General features: G+C 45.9%; 1 protein-coding gene and 1 pseudogene across 1 annotated transcript; one reads left to right on the forward strand and one right to left on the reverse strand.

The window, feature by feature from the left end:
* Positions 1–843: 843 nt before the first annotated feature.
* LOC118552443 (histone H2B type W-T pseudogene) lies at positions 844–1,366 on the reverse strand (annotated as a pseudogene).
* A 13,293-nt stretch (positions 1,367–14,659) lies between these two features.
* LOC118552440 (histone H2B type 2-E-like) lies at positions 14,660–15,193 on the forward strand. Its single transcript, XM_078064013.1, has one exon. It carries the CDS (start codon positions 14,660–14,662, stop codon positions 15,191–15,193), a length of 534 nt encoding a protein of 177 aa, XP_077920139.1.
* Positions 15,194–19,492: the final 4,299 nt, after the last annotated feature.

Below are 19,492 nucleotides of genomic sequence, written 5' to 3' on the forward strand. Positions count from 1 at the left end.
CCAATGGCCGTGGATCCTGCGCTGCCAGTTGCTTATTGGCTGCTGCTAGCGGAGGCTGGGAGCACAGCTGCTCTCATTGGATGACCCCGTCATCCAGGCATAATTGCAGGGCAAGAAGCTTTTTGTGTCAAAAGGGAAAGATGATAGGCTCCCAAGGCACAGAATCAGATAAATTTGAATGAAGTAAAGTATGGCTTTCTCTTATTTTATTTATGTATTTATGTATTTATGTATTTATGTATTTATTTATTTATTTTTATTTTATTGTGTTTCGTTAGTCACCTAAAGTAGGCCTTTCCCAAGGTCGGGAGCTTGAGTAGGGCATGATTCTGCATAGTTTGAGTTTTCTGCATGGTGTTTGGGCCTTCTTTCATGTATTTCACTGAATTAGGATGAGGGGATACGTTGAGGGATTGTGAATGGGGTAAGTGTGAGTTTTGTATCTGCTACAGCGCTTCACTTGTTGCTATATCAACACACTCGAAAATTCTCTAGACGATACTACTCTACACAAGTGGGAGAAGGAGAATACAAAAGGCAAGTAAAATTATTGTGGCCCCAACTGTGACGTAGAGTCCCGAAGACGCTGACCTGAAGGAATGGGCCACTTAGGAAAGTGATAAAATGCGACATGGTCAAGGAAAATCATAACAGACTGCAGCACACACATATATTAAAGTGGACTTGTGCACGGTAAAGGTGTTTGAAGAACGGGCAGAATGGCACAGGTCGAAACGCTAGAGTAGGTGGCACTCTGGAGAGTTACAGGTCTCTTTGTGCCAAGTGAGGTGGCTCTGAAAAGAGCCTTTGGTTTGCGAGGTGGTCAGGTGGTCCGGGGGCAGCTCATTTGCGTCTGTTGAACCTGATGACGGCCTTGGTGGCCTCAGACACGGCGTGCTTGCCAATCTCCCCGGGCAGCAGCAGGCGCACGGCTGTCTGGATCTCCCTGGAGGTGATGGTGGAGCGCTTCGTGGTGCGGAGCAGGTGAGAGGCCTCGCTGGTGATGCGCTCGAAGATGTCCTTGACGAACGAATCCATGACGCTCACGGCCTCCTGCGAGAGGCTCAGGCCGTCGTGAACATTCCTCAGAACCCTGGGGAAGTAGGTGGCAAAACTGTCGGGGCAGCGGCGACGGCCGCGGCGGCCACGGCGGCGGCCTTCGCGCTTCGGCTGCTTCTGCTTCGGGCTCTTCGGGTCCGCTGCCGTGGGCTCCTCGGTGCCGAGGCTTTCCTCAGAAGAGGTCTCACAGCCAGGTTCAGCCATGTGGGGCTCGCCTTCCCGACAGCTCAGAAGGAAGGGCACTGGCGGCAGCTTGAGCAGCGCAGGCCCATTTATAGTCGCTTCATTTCCTGACGTCACCGGCAAGTCCTATCTGATTGGACAACATGCAAAACCAAGAAGCGGGTCACTGAGCCAGGTCCTGTCAGATCTGACTGCTTGCCCTCGAGCTTGACGTCTCTTCAGTCAGAGTCGGAATCAGGCGTCCTCTAATTTTCTTGTGACGGCCTCCAGAAAAATGTTCAAACATTCCTTGTAAAGGTGTAGTTTCCTCCAGATTTCCAGTATGAAATTTTTTTTTTAAAGAGAATCAGAGAGAGAGGGAGGGGAGTAGGGGGATGGGCAGGGGGAGAGGGAGAGATTCCCAAGCGGGGTCCAAGCTCAGCACAGAGCCTGAAGTTGCTCTGTATTTCACAACCCTGAGATCGTGACCCGACATCTGGAGGTACACTACTTCTTTACACGGAATGTTTGAACTTTCTTCTGGAGGCCGTCACAAGAAAATTAGAGGACGCCTGATTCCGACTCTGACTGAAGAGAGGTCAAGCTCGAGGGCAAGCAGTCAGATCTGACAGGACCTGGCTCAGTGACCCGCTTCTTGGTTTTGCATGTTGTCCAATCAGATAGGACTTGCTGGTGACGTCAGGAAATGAAGCGACTATAAATGGGCCTGCGCTGCTCAAGCTGCCGCCAGTGCCCTTCCTTCTGAGCTGTCGGGAAGGCGAGCCCCACATGGCTGAACCTGGCTGTGAGACCTCTTCTGAGGAAAGCCTCGGCACCGAGGAGCCCACGGCAGCGGACCCGAAGAGCCCGAAGCAGAAGCAGCCGAGGCGCGGAGTCCGCCGCCGTGGCCGCTGCGGCCGCCGCCGCTGCCCCGACAGTTTCGCCACCTACTTCCCCAGGGTTCTGAGGCATATTCACGACGGCCTGAGCCTCTCGCAGGAGGCCGTGAGCGTCATGGATTCCTTCGTCAAGGACATCTTCGAGCGCATCACCAGCGAGGCCTCTCACCTGCTCCGCACCACGAAGCGCTCCACCATCACCTCCAGGGAGATCCAGACAGCCGTGCGCCTGCTGCTGCCCGGGGAGATTGGCAAGCATGCCGTGTCTGAGGCCACCAAGTCCGTCATCATGTTCAACAGATGCAAATGAGCTGCCCCCGGACCACCTGACCACCTCGCAAACCAAAGGCTCTTTTCAGAGCCACCTCACTTGGCACAAAGAGACCTGTAACTCTCCAGAGTGCCACCTACTCTAGCGTTTCGACCTGTGCCATTCTGCCCGTTCTTCAAACACCTTTACCGTGCGCAAGTCCACTTTAATATATGTGTGTGCTGCAGTCTGTTATGATTTTCCTTGACCATGTCGCATTTTATCACTTTCCTAAGTGGCCCATTCCTTCAGGTCAGCGTCTTCGGGACTCTACGTCACAGTTGGGGCCACAATAATTTTACATGCCTTTGGTATTCTCCTTCTCCCACTTGTGTAGAGTAGTATCGTCTAGAGAATTTTCGAGTGTGTTGATACAGCAACAAGTGAAGCGCTATAGCAGATACAAAAGTCACACTTAACATTCACAATCCCTCAACGTATCCCCTCATCCTAATTCAGTGAAATACATGAAAGAAGGCCCAAACACCATGCAGAAAACTCAAACTATGCAGAATCATGCCCTACTCAAGCTCCCGACCTTGGGAAAGGCCTACTTTAGGTGACTAACGAAACACAATAAAATAAAAATAAATAAATAAATAAATAAATAAATAAATAAATACATAAATACATAAATACATAAATAAAATAAGAGAAAGCCATACTTTACTTCATTCAAATTTATCTGATTCTGTGCCTTGGGAGCCTATCATCTTTCCCTTTTGACACAAAAAGCTTCTTGCCCTGCAATTATGCCTGGATGACGGGGTCATCCAATGAGAGCAGCTGTGCTCCCAGCCTCCGCTAGCAGCAGCCAATAAGCAACTGGCAGCGCAGGATCCACGGCCATTGGCCCAAAGGGTGGTGGGGTGACTAGGGCTGAACCAATAACAGCCTTCCTGTGTCATGCAGCCTGGAGATTGAGGGGGAAGGTGGTGTGATTGTCCGTGTGCCTGTGGGTTTCTGTTGAAGCTCTTCCTTTCAACCAGGGTGGTTGAAGTGTAAACATGCAGATGTCACAGTGGGACCTGTCCCTATGGTTTTACATCAAAATAAGAGGAGGCTGTTTGGCAATTAAGAGAACTAAGGTGAATCCTTCCTCTACCTCAAGTGATTTGATGGATAGGAAGACTGAGGGTAATGGTAATGCACTTTAAGGCTCATTGTGTTTTTCTTCTTGGTGCATGGGTTTTTTTCCTTTCTTTGTTTCCTTTTCCTTTAGGTACATGCTGAATTTCAAAGTAGTTGGTGATTATCCAAGTGCTTTCCATTTAATTGACTTCTAGCTTCCTATATATCTGTGAAGGAAGAACACACTGGCGGGGGGAGGGGTGGGGGCTTCAATCCTTTGAAATCTGTTACAGGTTGCAGGAAAACCCACTATTTCTTCATGTGCGCTGTGTGTTCCATGTGAACTTTTAAAATAAATTCTAAATAACCTTTGATTTGAATGTAGAAACCTGTGAAAGGTGTCACTCTGAGCCAAACAGTGAGACAAAAGCTAGGTAAACTAGAGCAATCCAACCTTTTCTTGAGCCCATTAGACGAGAGATAAAGCCAAAGGGATATGAAATGGGATGGGGGTTTTGCTGCATAAATACCCAAGGAAAGCTACCATAAAATGAAGTGCCAGTAAATCCCTGTGGGGGGTCCTTAGAAATTGCCATTTACATGGGGAACTAAATTTTTGAAGCCAAAATTCTTTTCAGAGCCATATGCCTTTTCAGAGAAAGGACTGTGGACCATTTAGAAAAATAAAATTCTGTTTCATAAGTCACTTAATTTCTATCATGCTGAGTGCTGCTGGTTCAAAATGCCTTTTTGGACCACATGAATTACAGTGGTTTTTCAGTTATTCATGCACATTGGTCTCGTACATATCATATTATTTAAAAAGTCATTTTAGGAACGTGAATCCAGAAGAGCTTGGGAAGATGGCAGAATAGGAGGAGCCTGAGCTCACCCTGTCCCACATTTAAAACTAGATATCATCCTCAAATATTAAATAAACCAGAGAGCAACCCAAGGACTGGAAGAAGAAACCCCACAACTAAATATAGGGAGGAAGCTGCATCTGAAAGGTTAGGAAGGTCAGAAATGTGGATGGAGGCTGCCCACAGGAAGGAGGGAGCTGTGCATGGGGAGAGGGCAGAGAAATGGGCCCTCGCACCAGGGAGCTCACACGGGGGACGCTAATACCCATACTGTTTGGCTGTGGAAACCAGAAGGGCTGAATACCGTGAGTTTGTATAACCAATGGGACTTGGAGCCTGGAGCTTTGAAAGTCAGCTGACTCGGCACTGGGCAAGCCAGGAGGGCGAGTGACAGCTGGATCACGACCCTTAGGATTTCACTCACATGTGGAATTTAAGAAACCAAAGAAATGAGCAAAGTGAGGGGAGGGGAGAGACAGAGGGAAGGGGAGAGGACTCATGAAACAGACTCTTAATTATAGAAAACAAACTGATGGTTTCCAGGGGAAAGGAGGGCTGGGGGGCATGGGATAAACAGGTGATGGGGTTTAAGGAGGGTCCTTGTCCTGATGAACACCAGGTGATATATGCAATTGTTGAATCACTATATTGTACACCTGAAACTAATATAACACTGTATGTTAACCAGCTGGAATCAAAACAAAAACTTAAAGAAAAAAAAAAAAGAATGGGAATCCATTAGGACATGTGTGATGTGTGTCGGGGAGGGAGGGCACACGTGGGCTCTTTTGCGTCTGTAATTTCCGATCCAGTGGGAGCACTAGGAAAACAAGGTTAAAATGCACCCAAATTGGGCTGTGGTTGGAAGACTGGGAATGCAAGTGTGAGTGGCACGCACGAAATCTGGGAAAGAGAAAGAAAATGGGGTTCGATGTTGAAGTCCAGAGTGGAAAGTGAATACATCTGACTATTCGCTTCAGTGGGTGAGTCAGGAAAAATGTACCTGGTGAGCAATCATGGTCTAATGCTGTGGTTACTAAGAAGATGATATAAGGGAAGGGCTCCTGCTTCGCTAACACATCATAAGCATCGACACGGGAAAATAGTATTAATAGGACAAGCATACCCAAGTCAGTCTCTCCTCTTTTTTTTTAAGATTTATTTATTTATTTGAGAGAGAGAGAGAGAGGGAGCGCACAAAGAGGAGGAGCAGCAGAGGGAGAGGGAGAAGCAGGCTCCCTACTGAGCAGGGAACCCGATGCCGGGCTCAATCCCAGGACCCTGGGCTCATGACCTGAGCTGAAGGCAGACACCCAACCGACTGAGCCACCCAGGTGCCCCCCAAGTCAATTTCTTCTAAGCACTACTCATATTAATTCAATTCATTGGGATTCACTGGAATTCATTGCAATTCATTGGAAAACACAAGCAAGGACCCAAACCCAGTACAGAAATACCTAAGTCCAGGAGTTCAAGAAAGAAAACCTATTCAGGCTCCCTAGAAACTGAAGTTACTTTTCTGACACATCCAGACTTATCTGACTCTGTTCCTTTCAGGCTACCAACTTTTGTTTTTGAGAAACTTCAAATTTCATGACGTGCAACACCTCATCATGGGGATGGTGGGAGACTCTGTTCAGAGCAGCTCAAGCCCCACACTCTCCTGAGTCAGCCAATGAGGGGACCTCCGTCCTCTGAGACACAGCTCTTGGCCCCACGTGTGAGAAGCTGTCCCAAGGTGAGCCACAGGAGACCTCCTTGGTTGTGCCACCTTGGAGATCGGTGGTGGTGGGGATGGGGGAAAGAGCTGTTAGTCTTTACCGGCTATTTCTCCTTTGCTTGATGGCTTAGTCATAGGTGTTTTAATCGTGGTGATTGAAGGATGTTTATATTAGCTTTGTGGGGCTGCTAAATCAAATACCAGGGACTGGTCAACTTAAATGACATGTCCATTTATTGCCTCACAGTCCTGGATGCTAGAGGTCCAAACTCATTGTCTGATGGGTGGGTGAGTCTCTGGGCTATGAGGCAAGCATCTTTCATAAGTCGTTCTCTTTGCCCTAAAATAGCCACGTTCTCACAATATCTACTCACGTGGTCTTCCCTCTGTGAGTGTCTGTGACTCCAAATCTCTCCTTTTCCTAAGGACAACAGTCCTACTGGGTGAGGCCTACCTTAATGATTTCACCTGAACACGACCACCAGGGTAATGCCAGGGTAGTAGTCTACCATCAAATGAGGTCACATTTAGAAGAATGAGGGATCAGGAATACAACATATCAATTATGGGAGCACAAAGTTCAACCCGTAAGAGTCAGCCCTCTCGCCCCCCAAATTCATGTCCTTATGTCCACAATGCATTCATCCTGTGTGAATGTCACCAAAAGCCTTCGCCCATTCCAGCATCAATGCAGAGGCAAAATTTCATCTAAATATCCTGTACACCAGATAAGGGTGCATTTCCAGCTATGATTAATGCTGAGGCGTAATTCCTGCCCAGCTGAGAATGTGTGACAGAAGACAAGAAGTTATCTGCTCCCAAAATACAGTGGACGGACAGGCACAGGACAGTCATTACTATTCCAAAATCAAGGTATCGGAAAGGGAAACAAGGGTTCGTGGGTCCAGAGCAAGTTTGGGTCCGAGTAGGAAACATTATATTAGAGCATAAGCATGGAAAAGAATCCTCTCTGGCTCTAGGCTCTGAGCTCTGCTCCCACAAGGGGTGGCAGCCCCACGCTCTCTGCCATGGGAAGTGGCGGCCTCCCACCTGTCCAGGGCTGCTGCAGTACCTTCTTCTGAAGGCCAGGTGTTCCTAACCTTTGGAACCCAGGAGGGAGCCTCGGTCTCAGGAATCAAGGAGAAGATGGCTCTACAGACCCTGGCATTGCGCCTCTGGGTCTGTAGTGGCAGTGGCAGCCCTGCCAGCCCCTGAACCTTCTGTGGGGTCCTTTGCCCCCTTTCCTGAAGAACAGCACACGTTCCCAGTGAGATATATCTGGGGGCCCTTTTCTCGCCTGCCGAATCCCAGCAGTCCCAACAGTCTTCCTTCGTGTTGTCCCATCTCTTTCCCTTTAGGTCTAGCGGGCCACCTTTCAGCCAGCACCAAATGCTCAGAATAAGACACCTGTTGGCTTTCCCTGCAATCCAAAGGGTTCAAGCTATCGCGCAGTATCGCACAGTATCCACACATTTTACTTGCATAACTATGTCTCCATTCCTGGCTTCTGCTGAGATGGTCGATTGGACCCACGTGTCACATGCCTAAGCTCCCAACTGATGGTTTTCCAGGCACAGCCTTGGCCCTTTTTCCAAAGCAGCCTACCTGGTTAGGCTGAGAAGGTTGCAAATCAGCACGTGCTAGTTTCTTCTCATTTCACGCTACCTTCTTGAATTTACAGCTCTCCTCTGGCATTTACTATGAGCAGCAAGGGGAGACCAGGCCATGCCTTCAACACTGTGCTTACAAATCTCCTCAGCTTATCTGTCCCAGCTTATCATGTGAACGTTCTAGTCTTCACCAAACACAAAACACTGGAACATGGTGTGGGCAAATGCTCTGTCACCCGATAACAAGGATGGCCATTTCTCAAGTTTCCAATAACATGCCTCTAATTTCCATCTGCTACCTCAGCAGCAGCACCCTTCGCACTCACACTTCTAGCAACATAATTTTCATGATGCTCTATGTATTCTCTAAGATGATAAAGTCTTTCCCTACAGCTCTCCTCTTTTCTGTATGAGCCCTCACCTGAAATACACTTAATGTCCATATTTCATCCAACAGTCCCTCAAAGCAATCTCAGCTTGTTCTATCACGTATCTCAAAACTCTACCATCCTTACCCGTTACCCAGTTTCTGCCCCCCCCCCCGCCCCATTACCCAGTCTCAGAGCCACTCCCAACTTACTAAGTCTTCGCTACAACTTCATCCCACTTCCGGAATCAAAATCTGCATGAGTGTGCTAAGTCTATCATTACAAAGTACCACAGACTGGGGAGCTTAACAGAGATGTATTGTCTCACAGTTCTGGAGGTTGGAAGTCCAAATCAAGGGTTGTGGGCCAGGTTGCTTCCTTCTGAGATGTGTGAGGGAAGAATCAGTTCCTGGTCTCTCTCTCTCGGGCTCTTACATTACTGACTTCTCCCATTGTTTTGTTGTTGTTGTTGTTGTTGTTTTCCCCACATTTTCTTCTCTATGCGCATGTCTCTGTGTGGACATTCCCCCCTTTTATACAGGCAAAAGTCATTTTGGATTAGTATCCGTGCTAAAGAGGGTATTTTACCTTGATTGCCTCATTAATGATTCTATCTCCGAATATGATCCCATTTGTGGTCCTGGGGGTTAAGGATGTCTTCCTATGATTTGGGTGCAAGCGGGGGTGCGGTGGGGGGATAGAACAACCCATGTGAGATATGAAACCTGAGCTGTACACGGGCACATGCACTGCCTCTTCCATCATATTGATTATTTGTTGTCCCGTTAGAGAAGTGAGGTGACCTCATTCACCACCCTTTTACTCAAGACGGTATTAGTGTTGCTTAATTTTATTGTAGTTTTTATTTTTCTAGCTTCCTATCTCTGTAAAAGTGAATATACTCTGATTTCAATTTTTAGAAATTGATTACGGTATTTTAGCAATCAATATTTGGTCAGTATTTTAAGAATGGCATTTGTACTTTTGAAATACTTTGTAAATGCCCCTGGGAAAGATGACATGCCCTGCCAAACCAATGTGGATAATCTACAAAAATCAAAGAAACTTTCCTTAGCCCATCAGAAGTGCCCCAGGAACCTCCTGGAGTGTCAGATCACAAAACTCATTTAGCTGTGGCAGAACAATATGACTTCCAGGAAAATAGGGTGGGCAGTTCCAGAAAAATGAGGATACCAGAGAAGGCTTCTGTGTGTAGCAAAGACGTGAAGGGGTGCAATGCCTCTTCCATCACTAGGTGCCAAGTCTGGGTTTTTTGTTGTTGTTTTGTTGTTTGTTTGGTCCAATGTAGGAGAACTCGGATGAGCCATTATACCTCCGGAGTTCTCCTTAGGATCATTAGAGTAAGAATTTAGCATCAGTGGCCACCCTTGTAAGGTTTATTGCTTATTGTCCTTCTGGAATTTTTGAAAAATCTAATGAAAGGATTTGGAAAAATACGGAATTTATTCTGTAAGGCCAGTGGGAAAAATTATCAGGAAATCAACGACCAGGAAATTGTCCTTGGTAGTGCCTCAAGATGGGGAAAAATATTTGGGGAGCCAAAGGCTCTTCGCCACCATGCCCGTTTTCAAAGGTACAACGGTGAGCCTCTTTGCATAAACAGCCTTCCACTGAGGCACTTCCTTTCTATCATGCTCACTGCTGCTGTTTCAAAGTCCCCGTGTTTGTCCATATGGCACACAAAGGTTTTGCGTCTTGCTCTTACGTACTGGTCCCATATGTATCGTTTTATGTGAGAAGTCATATTAAGAAATGGAATCCGTTAGGTCATTTTTGCACTCCTTTGGGTGCTTTGCTCCGTAAGTTCAGAAATCAAATAGCAGCATGAGTAAAACAACATCGAATGCACCATATAGACTGTGAAGACTGGGAGTGTGAAGGTGAGTGACAGATACAAACTCCAAGATGCAGTGAGGAAAAATGGATGTTGAGGCCTAGACAAAAGGGAAGTGAGTGCCTCTGATCACTTCTGAAGGCAACTGAGGACAAAGGGCATCTGCTGAGCATTCATTCTCTAATAGTGTGGTTAATGGTAAAGACTGATTGAGAGAAGTGGATTTGTTGCTTAAGTAACAAATTATAAGCCACCACCCTGGGAAAATAGTACTAATAAGTCGAACATGCCCTAATGAAACTTTTTTATTAAGGATTTTATTTATTTATTTGATGGAGAGCGAGAGTGCGAGAGTGAGGACAAGTAGGCAGAGCGGCAGGCAGAGGGAGAGGAGAAGCAGGCTCCCCACTGAGCAGAGAGCCTGATGAGGGGCTCAATCCCAGGACCCTGGGATCATGACTTGAGCCAAAGGCAGCCGCTTAAACAACGCAGCCCCCGCGTGCCCACCCCCAATCAAACTTATTCAACATTACTTTTGCTATGGAATTCTTGGAAAAACAGAAGAGAAAACCCAAAGTCAGTACAGACATCGCTAAATCAAGAAGTTCAGGAAATAATTCCTATTTCAGGCTCCCTAGGAACTGTAGCTAACACTTTAAGTAGCCCAGATTTATCTGACTCTATACTTCCCAAGCCTGTAATCTTTTCTTGTGGAAATCACAAATCTTCAGGACTTGCAGATCGGCTTCATGAGGATGATGGAGGCTGCTAGTCAAGGCAACTCAAGCCTCAGTCAGCTGGGAGTTAGCCAATCAGGGATGTGGAGCCGCTGACTCACGGCATTGGGCCCAGTGTGAGGTCAGGTGTCTCAGGCTGAACCAGTAAGAGTCTTACTGGGTACTCAGCCTCTGCGATTGAGGGGGAATCTGGTATGATACTTGACCTGCCGTTTGTTTCTTTGTTTGACTAGCTGCATGCTTTTAACCGTGAGGAGAAGGATCTGAATCCGGGCCTGTGCGTGGACGTATCTCTCACCACTTCCATCAGGTCAGAGGAGAACTGTTCAAATTAATAGTGGTAAAAAGATTTCCCTTGATGTCGACCATGTATTTTAACTCAGGCTATTTGAATGTACAGTTGTTTTTTTTTTTTTTTTTTTGATGTTATCGTTGTTTTTTACCGCTTGCTGCATGGGCCTGAGCAAGTAAGACCCATCGCAGTACATACTCGGCTTTGCATGAAGTGGTGCTTGAATGACTACAAACTTTGAGAAAACTGGACTGTTTCCTACTGGGAAAAGGAGGTGCCAAGGAAAATTCTATTCCCGGTCCTTAGTTCTGAGTGAGGGGAAAAAAAAAATTTCCCTGAGAATGTGCATTCACACGAGTGTCCTGGTGTAGCTCTGGGGTTCAGGTTAGCATTACCAGCATGATGCCAACAGTTCCCGGTCACAAACGCAGACACATGGCAAATGCACTTCTAATCCTTCCCGGAGGAGTAACCTTAATTGAGGTTGTTACAGGATTCTTGCAGATAAAGTCCTCCTATACACGCACACAATCCCAAAACAAGCCACCCTTCTCAAAATCAAACAAGAAACCAAACTGGAAAGTTCCAAAGTATTATTACCAAATACCAACTTTAAAAAACGGCTAAAACGTTTATATAAATAACTACAAGAGGGACGCCTGGGTGGCTCCGTCAGTTAAGCATCTGCCTTCAGCTCCGGTCATGATCCCAGGGTCCTGGGATCGAGTCCCACATCGGGCTCCCTGCTCAGCGGGGAGCCTGCTTCTCCCTCTGCCTGCCGCTCCCCCTGCTTGTGCGCGCTCTCTCTCTCTGACACATAAATAAGTAAAATCTTTAAAAAATAATTACAAGACATGTAAAATATGAGTAGGAAGCGACTAGTTATCAAAAATGTCTTAAATGGTTTTCTAGTCTTGAAAATAGGAACCGCTAGATTAAAAGATCCACACAAGTTTACACAACAAAGGAGACACACCAGATAGAGAGAATGGGTGAACTAGAAGATAGGTGAAAGAAATAAGACAGAACGCCTCATAGAAGGATAAAGACAAAAATAGGATGAGAGTGAGGCAAAGAGACTTAGGGAATGGGGTAAGTAGTTATTAAGTGCATCTCATAGGCATTCCAGAAGCAGAAACTTGGATGAATTTTGGAAGAATAACATTCAAAGACAAATGTCTGGTAATTTCCCCAAATTTAAGGAAGCCATGACATCCCGGATTCAGGGAGCACATGTGGATACATTGGAGTAAAGCTAGGATATAAGCATAGAGAGCAAGATAGCAGACAACAGGGCACGGTGCCTAAAAATGGAATACCGAATAATGTGATAACATACCTCTTTTCACCAAGAAATGGAAGCCAAAAGCTAGTGCTGAGAGAAAACGACTGTCAAACTACGGTTGCCTGGGTAGCCAGAGTATCATTTGATAATGAGGCGATGATAGACATGAAGATGTTCCAACCAGAACTCTCCTCACAGACAGACTCTGCTTCAGCTGCTGAGAGTGCAGTCAGCTGGCAGTCCTCAGCCATTGGCCCTTTTAGGCACTACCTCAGCTGCAGAGAGCCGCCTTGTCCGAGCTCTGGGACTTCCCCTGATGGCCACATCCAATGTCTGATCAACAAGAGTTGATTAGTATAGGTCCCTCTGGTGGTTTCTTAGACAATTTGGGTAAATTGGCGTGTGTGTGTGTGTGTGTGTGTGTGTGTGTGTGTGTGGTTTTTTTTTTTTTTTTTCACCCAACAACACTTATATTTGGTCAGCAATTCTAGTGTGCGGGTATGGTTTTTACAACCTAACTAGTGTTAAGAAAACAATTTTAAACTTGGCAAATGCTGCTAAAAACATTAAAAACCTTTTTGGTGTTTTTATCTGTATGACTACTTCTTTGTGTGCTGTGTTTGGAGACTATGGTTTTTGCCATTTCTCCTGAGGGTCTTGGTCAGAACTCGGGGCAGGTGCTCGTCAATTATGTCTCTTGATTTGCACCAGCACTCTGCTGGCCATGCGAGAGTTCCTGCCCAAGCTATGGTGGCTTAGCCCAGGACAACAGTCCATTCTGAGTAGTAGGAGAAATGGCCCCCAATTGGCCAGTCATTCCTCTGGAACTAGGGGCCTGGGATATGGAGGTCAGACTCTCTCAGTAAGCCGAAGTTGAAAAGCCTACAATCTTTGGTGCTTCTGGTGAAGTGTTCCCAGAGTTCCCCTGCTGGGGCATCAGTGAACAAATGTTGTTGGTTGACCTTTCTTCTCACTGGCGTGTTTGTGTAGGACTTCTGAGAGAGGCAACAGGAAGCTTAATACCAACTCTGATTAGTTGATACGATGCCTGGAAAGCCAGAAGAGGGGAAAGGATCTTCAGAGGGACCCATCTGTGGTAGCTGCAGGTTCCAGGCTGTCAGGAGGAAGAGGACTTTGGGGTACACTGGGAATGGGCCCTCTGGGACTGGTCCTTCTCCCTCTCCTCTCCTGTAGTGGCACCTGTTGGGTTAGGCTGAGCAGCTGACAATGATAGTAGTTGCTTGGAAAGGTAAGCAAACTGGTCCTGACAAACTGGCCTGTGTGCCCAGGCCTGTTCTGATTTATTTGTTAGTCGTGGTTTTGCCATCTGTGAAGATCAGCATCTGGTTGCTTGGCAAGAAAAAAGAAAAGGTATGCAAGTGACTGTGACAGAATGGAGGCTCGCTGGGGATTCCTGGCGGCTTGACTTTCTTTCCATTCTACTCTGGACACTACTGGGCACTACTCTGGTCTTGCCCCACCAGGGCAGGCCAGGCATGCACATGAGAGCTCTGCTTGTGAATTTCTGGGATCTCCTGTTATCTCTTGTGGACATACCTGAAGATTCAGAGGGCATTTCACCAGGCATTTCAGCAGTTCCACAGACAACCACGCCAATCTCATATCCTCACCTCTTGCTTTGTGCAGAAAACATGGGGAAATAAGATTCAGCTCTGGTTTATCCCATTCTGCTGGCCCTTCCTTACAGCGTTTACAAACTAGCACCACGAGGAGCTATTATGAGATGTGTAATTACTTATGACCAGTTGAAATCCCCCCCTACCTCTTAATTGTAACTCCTTAATATACCGTCTTTGGGTAGATAAATGAAAAGGGACTGGTCCAATTTATGCCACCCTTTCTTGTGTGCTGCTCCCTACCTGCCAAAAAAGGGTCCCTCCCCCCCCCCACACACACACAAAGTAATTGAATAGAAAGGGAAGGTGCTCACATATTGCTACCTCCTGTTACACATTCATTAACTGTTTAAGCCCAGGCATCATTTTCTTCCTCTCTCCCAATGTACTCATGTGTTTCCATCACCACCACCTTACCTTTGCTGTCATTTTAAGAGATGGACACATTGACTCTGGGTCTCCAGAGCATCCTGGTTTCTAGCATGTCCTGCTCCAATGGCACTTACTGCTTATCAGAAATAAGGTAATGATGTGCAATATAAAGTATTCCAATAAAAACAAGACTCTCCCAAGATCTGTTACTGTGTTGATGTTGAAAATCAGCAGACAAAATGCACAATGAAATGGAATGTTTGAAAGATTATCTGACCGAGGTCCCAAGAAGTTTAGAGGGCACCGGATTTCCCTCTCTAATTGTCTGATGTGATGTGAAGCTCGAGGGTATGCAATCACAGGGGACACGGCCTGGCATAGAGCCCCACTTCCCTGCATTGCATTTTGTCCAATCAGATATGGAGGTTGCCCGTGACGTCAGGAAATGCAGTGAATATAAATGGGCCAGCGCCCCTCTGCAGCCGCCATTGTCCTTCCTTCCGAGCTGTCGGGAAGGCGAGCCCCACATGGCTGAGCCTAGCTGTGAGACCTCTTCTGGCGAATGCGTGGGCACGGAGGAGCCCACAGAAGTGGACCCGAAGAGCCCGAAGCACGAGCAGCCAAGGCGCCAATGCCGCCGCCGCCGCCGCCGCCGCCGCCGCCGCCGCCGCTGCCCCAACAGTTTCGCTATCTACTTCCCCAGGGTTCTGAAGCAGGTTCACGAGGGCCTGAGCCTCTCGCAGAAGACCGTGAGCATCTTGGATTCGTTCGTTAAGGACATCTTCGAGCGCATCGCCGACGAAGCCTCTCGCCTGGCCCGCTCCACCAAGTGCTCCACCATCACCTTCAGGGAGATCCAGACAGCCGTGCGCCTGCTGCTGCCCGGGGAGATTGGCAAGCACGCCGTGTCTGAGGCCACCAAGGCCGTCATCAGGTTCAATGCACGCGAATGAGCTGCCTCAGGACCGCCTGACCACCTCGCAAACCAAAGGCTCTTTTCAGAGCCACCTCACTTGGCACAAAGAGACCTGTAGCTTTAAAAAGTGGGACGAACTCTAGAGTTGTTGTTCTTGTTGTGGCATTCTGCGGATATTTAAAGTAGTTTCACTTTGAACCAAACAGGATCGGCACTGCTTTAATGTATATTTGAGTGCAGTTTATTCCTTGGACAACTGTGGACTCTCCTTAACCATGCCGCTTTTCTTGGCTTTCCCAAGCAGTCATTTCTGCTAGATATTTCTGTAGGTCAGCCTCAGTGGGGGTTATTTTTGCGATAATGATGTTTACCTTTTTCTCTCTCATTCTCTCATGAGCGTGTGGTGAATTTTTCAGAGGTTCGTTATGGGTGATATGGCAACAGATAACGTGCAGAAGCTGATATAAGAATCCATCTGACTTCTGTTAGGCGGGTTATTGAAGAGACTTTTAAGTATCTGAAGCAACGTCAATCTCCTTTATGCTTTTATAGAAAAAAATATTTTTCATATGCATTTGAAATTGATGTTAACGTCATAGAATGGGTTCCTATTACAATTTTTAAATGGATTCTGGAATACATTTATGAAAATTTCTGTCGTAATGTTGTGTACAGTAAATATTGGCAGATGTTATTGACAAAATGGCTTTGGTGGTTCCTCTTTATTTATTTACTTGTTTTTGTTTTGTTTGTTTCTTTAATCAGGTCTTTTATTTCAATAGCAGAGAAAGCAGTACTGTCATAGTTGTGATAATATCACCCTCGCACTATACAATGTTTTTTAGTTTACGGCATATTTTTACAGGTACTATTTTATCTGGTGTTTACAACAATGCTATCATAACTAGTTTATTACAGAAGCAACTCAGATCCAGAGAGCACAGAGTCCCAAAACTCGTAAGTGCAAGATCGGTTCTTGAACGCAGGAGATCCACACGCTCCACCAAGGTCCATAAGAAAATGTGGAGAAAAGACATACAGTTGAAATAATTTTCCTGGTGCTTAAGAAAACTGTATTCGGTTACTTCTTACCACCTCTCATTTAAATTCGTCATCTTCTTTATCTTGTCCCCCCACCCCCACCATTCTTACTACCTAAAGATTGAAAATATGGCTCATTCATTCACTCAACAGAATTCTTGGTATCTACTCTATCTGGAATAGACACTGCAAATATGTCTATGAGTAAAAAAAACAAACGACCATGCCTGACTTCAGGTTGCATTTGCTTAGAGTCTGCTAAGGTTCCTGTTTATTTCTAAGAGTGTAACGTTTCCCAAGGTAAAGCTGTTCTACATGTTTACTCATGTGCGGTGCAATCCGATCAACTAAAACTATTTAGGTTCTCTTTTTTTTTAGCGTTTAAATCTTTTTAAAATTTAATTTCCAAATATTCGCAAATACTTTTTGACTGTAATGCTGATAAAAAGATTTCTTGTCACTTTCGGGCTCTAATAAGAATGATAGTAGCATTTCATCAGCAAAGGTGGTATTAAGATTTTGTTTGAGATCTATGTGCTCAGAATAACAATTTTGGTTTTCTGAGCCATTTCAGGTCACTTATTCGATATGAAACATGCCCTTTCAGTAGCTTTAGCGGCCATTGCAAACACTCTTTTCTCTTGGTTTATTTAAGTAAATTATCGCTGTTCCAATATTAAAATTTCCTTAAATTTGTGGAAGGGAAGCCCTTCATTGGAGGCACTTCGAAGAAGTATGTAGCCCGGAGATACGTATTGTGTGGTTTGTTTGCTGATGTCGTTTAGGCCTACCTTCCCCAATCAGAAGTGATCTGAAAGCTCTAAGTTCATCTGAGCTCTTTCTTTACTCCCAATTTTATCAGCATTCACATCTATTTCTTAACCTCATTGAAATGCAAGCCCGACACTATTCACCCTACTTCATTCTCCAACTCATTCCTCTTTCTTCAAAAGGAGTTGTTGTCACAATCCCTGAGTGAGTGATTTTGCATTTTCTCACAAGACGGGCTCCAAGATGCCCTAAGATTAAGAATGTCAGTGTGCTGCCTGGAGCTTTCTGCTCTACCTACCTTTAGAAGGTGCTCAAACAGGTTCGCCCTGATTAACAGTATCTATTCTGAGGGTATGACCATCATGCGCCCCGCTGTTAGTGATCGTCTCCATCATCCAGTGAACTGCTTTTGAGGGCACTCAGTCAGCAGATCCAATTTTTGCTTTTACCTGGAATGTGAACTTCCTGAGAAGAGAGACCTTGTCTCATTTGCTGTCATATATCAGGACTGAGTACCATGTATGGCGCTCGGTAGGGACTCAGTATTTGCTGAATAAATATGGGAAGACGGAGGAGAGCAGATGGTCTAGAGTCCCAGAAGAGGCGGTGATGGCTTGGGAAAGAAAAGGCAAACCGCAGTGGGTTGAGGAGTGAGTGGTGGATGAGGAATGGAGATAGAAATAGGGTACTCTTTCAAAGAAGAGGGATACCGGTCAGTAAGTAGGAAGAGAGTGTTAATGGTATCACAGAAGAGGGTTTTTTTTTTTAGGATTGGGAGATAGGACAATGTCTAGAGGTAGTCAGTAACAGTGGCTGAATCTCAGTTAATGGTATTGCTGTTACATTACTATCATCATCACCATACCTCTAGCATAAGATTTTCCATAAAGTATCCCCCTTTCGTCAGAACCCCAGTGGACCAGTTCTCTATTCCTCCCCTCGGGCTGTGAGTTCTCCATCAAGATAGCATTCTACCGAGCTCTGTCATATACAGGCCGTGTGGCATTAGGCTGCTTGCTTCATTTCCTTTTCTCTTAACTGGAATGACCCACACCTATTTTAACAGGATAAAGAAAGCTAGCTTGGGCCCTCTCTCCAACCCCACTCCTGGCAGTCCTTTAAGAAGGCCCAGCTTCCATGGGGCCCTGTGTTTTGATTTTTACTGCAGAGAGGTGCTGGGCCCTGTCAATTCTCCATGAGTCCTGGGCAATTAAATGCTGCTTCTTAATCAAACTCTGACTGTAGATTTATTTGTTCCAGGCATTGGCAATACAAAGCACCACCAATGGGTAACATTTCACGAGGACTTACTAGGTGTCAGGTGTCAGGAGCTTTATATGCATGTATTTTTAATCTAAGAAACACGTAATGCTTAATATATACTAGAAATATTTCTAAGCACTTCAAATGTGGCAACTCATTTAACCCTCCTAAGAGTCCCATGTTCCAGACAGGGAGACCAAGGCACAGAAAGATGAAGTAAGTTGCTCAATGTCAATGAGCTAGTAAGCAGAAGAGCTAGGACTGGAAACCAGACCACCTGGCGCTAGGTTTTGGGCCCTCACACCACTACAGTGTAAAGCTCCTGGCTTAAGCTTGACAACAGTCCAGTGAAGCTGGTACTGTTATTCAACTCCATTTTCCCCTGAGGCTCAGAGAAATTAGGTTACTTTCCTAAAGTCACACAGCTGATAAGCGGTAGACCAGGTTTGAATGAGGTTTGTCTGACTCGGAAGCTTATAACCATTTGGATGGCATGCAAAGTCCTTCCTCTAACAATTTCATCCTTTTGGCTATATGTGCATATCACCAATACAATTGTTTATTGAATATAGCTATTTTTAGGAACGTATTTTCAAGATTTTTGAAAACATTTTCCTAAGCCATAATATCTGCAACGTCACAGGATAACATGGTGTTCGTATATTTTAAATTCACACTAACTAAACTGCTTAACTGTAAGAAAAAAAATCTGTGTACCACTTAAAACCATCTCGTGTGCCTGCAGAGGCATGTATACCACACTTGGGGATGTATTACATTCTATCACACTTCTAACCCACGGCCCACCCTTCATCCCCAAAGTTCTGTTCAAACCACTTTTCCTAAAAACCACAGGGGATGTTGGTTTCCTTCCTGGACTCAGAGAGACGTACATTGAGTGGACTTCCTAGGCTGCTCACAACCCACTGGTCAGAACATTACTTGCATTCCACTGATGTTTGGTGGTGGGGGGCGTGGACGGGTAGTTCCAGGGAATCATTCATCGGACACAGCAGAGCTAACGAAAACACTGATCAACACTTTTAGAACATTTTAGTTTTGTGGCAAAACACGGCTGTCTTAGGAAGGAGAAGAGTGGCAGAGTGGGCTCTCTATTAAAACATGTGCTGAAGAACAGGAGGTGCCAACTGGTTAAGGGCCTGCCGGAGTTGGCAGGATAGCCTTGGATGGTGCTTGAAAAGACATGTCAGAGATCTCAACCGACCACAGTTGTCAGTAAAACACGTGTGGCAAGGAGTGC

The sequence above is a fragment of the Halichoerus grypus genome, chromosome X (genome assembly GCF_964656455.1).
Source record: "Halichoerus grypus chromosome X, mHalGry1.hap1.1, whole genome shotgun sequence".
NCBI lineage: Eukaryota > Metazoa > Chordata > Mammalia > Carnivora > Phocidae > Halichoerus > Halichoerus grypus.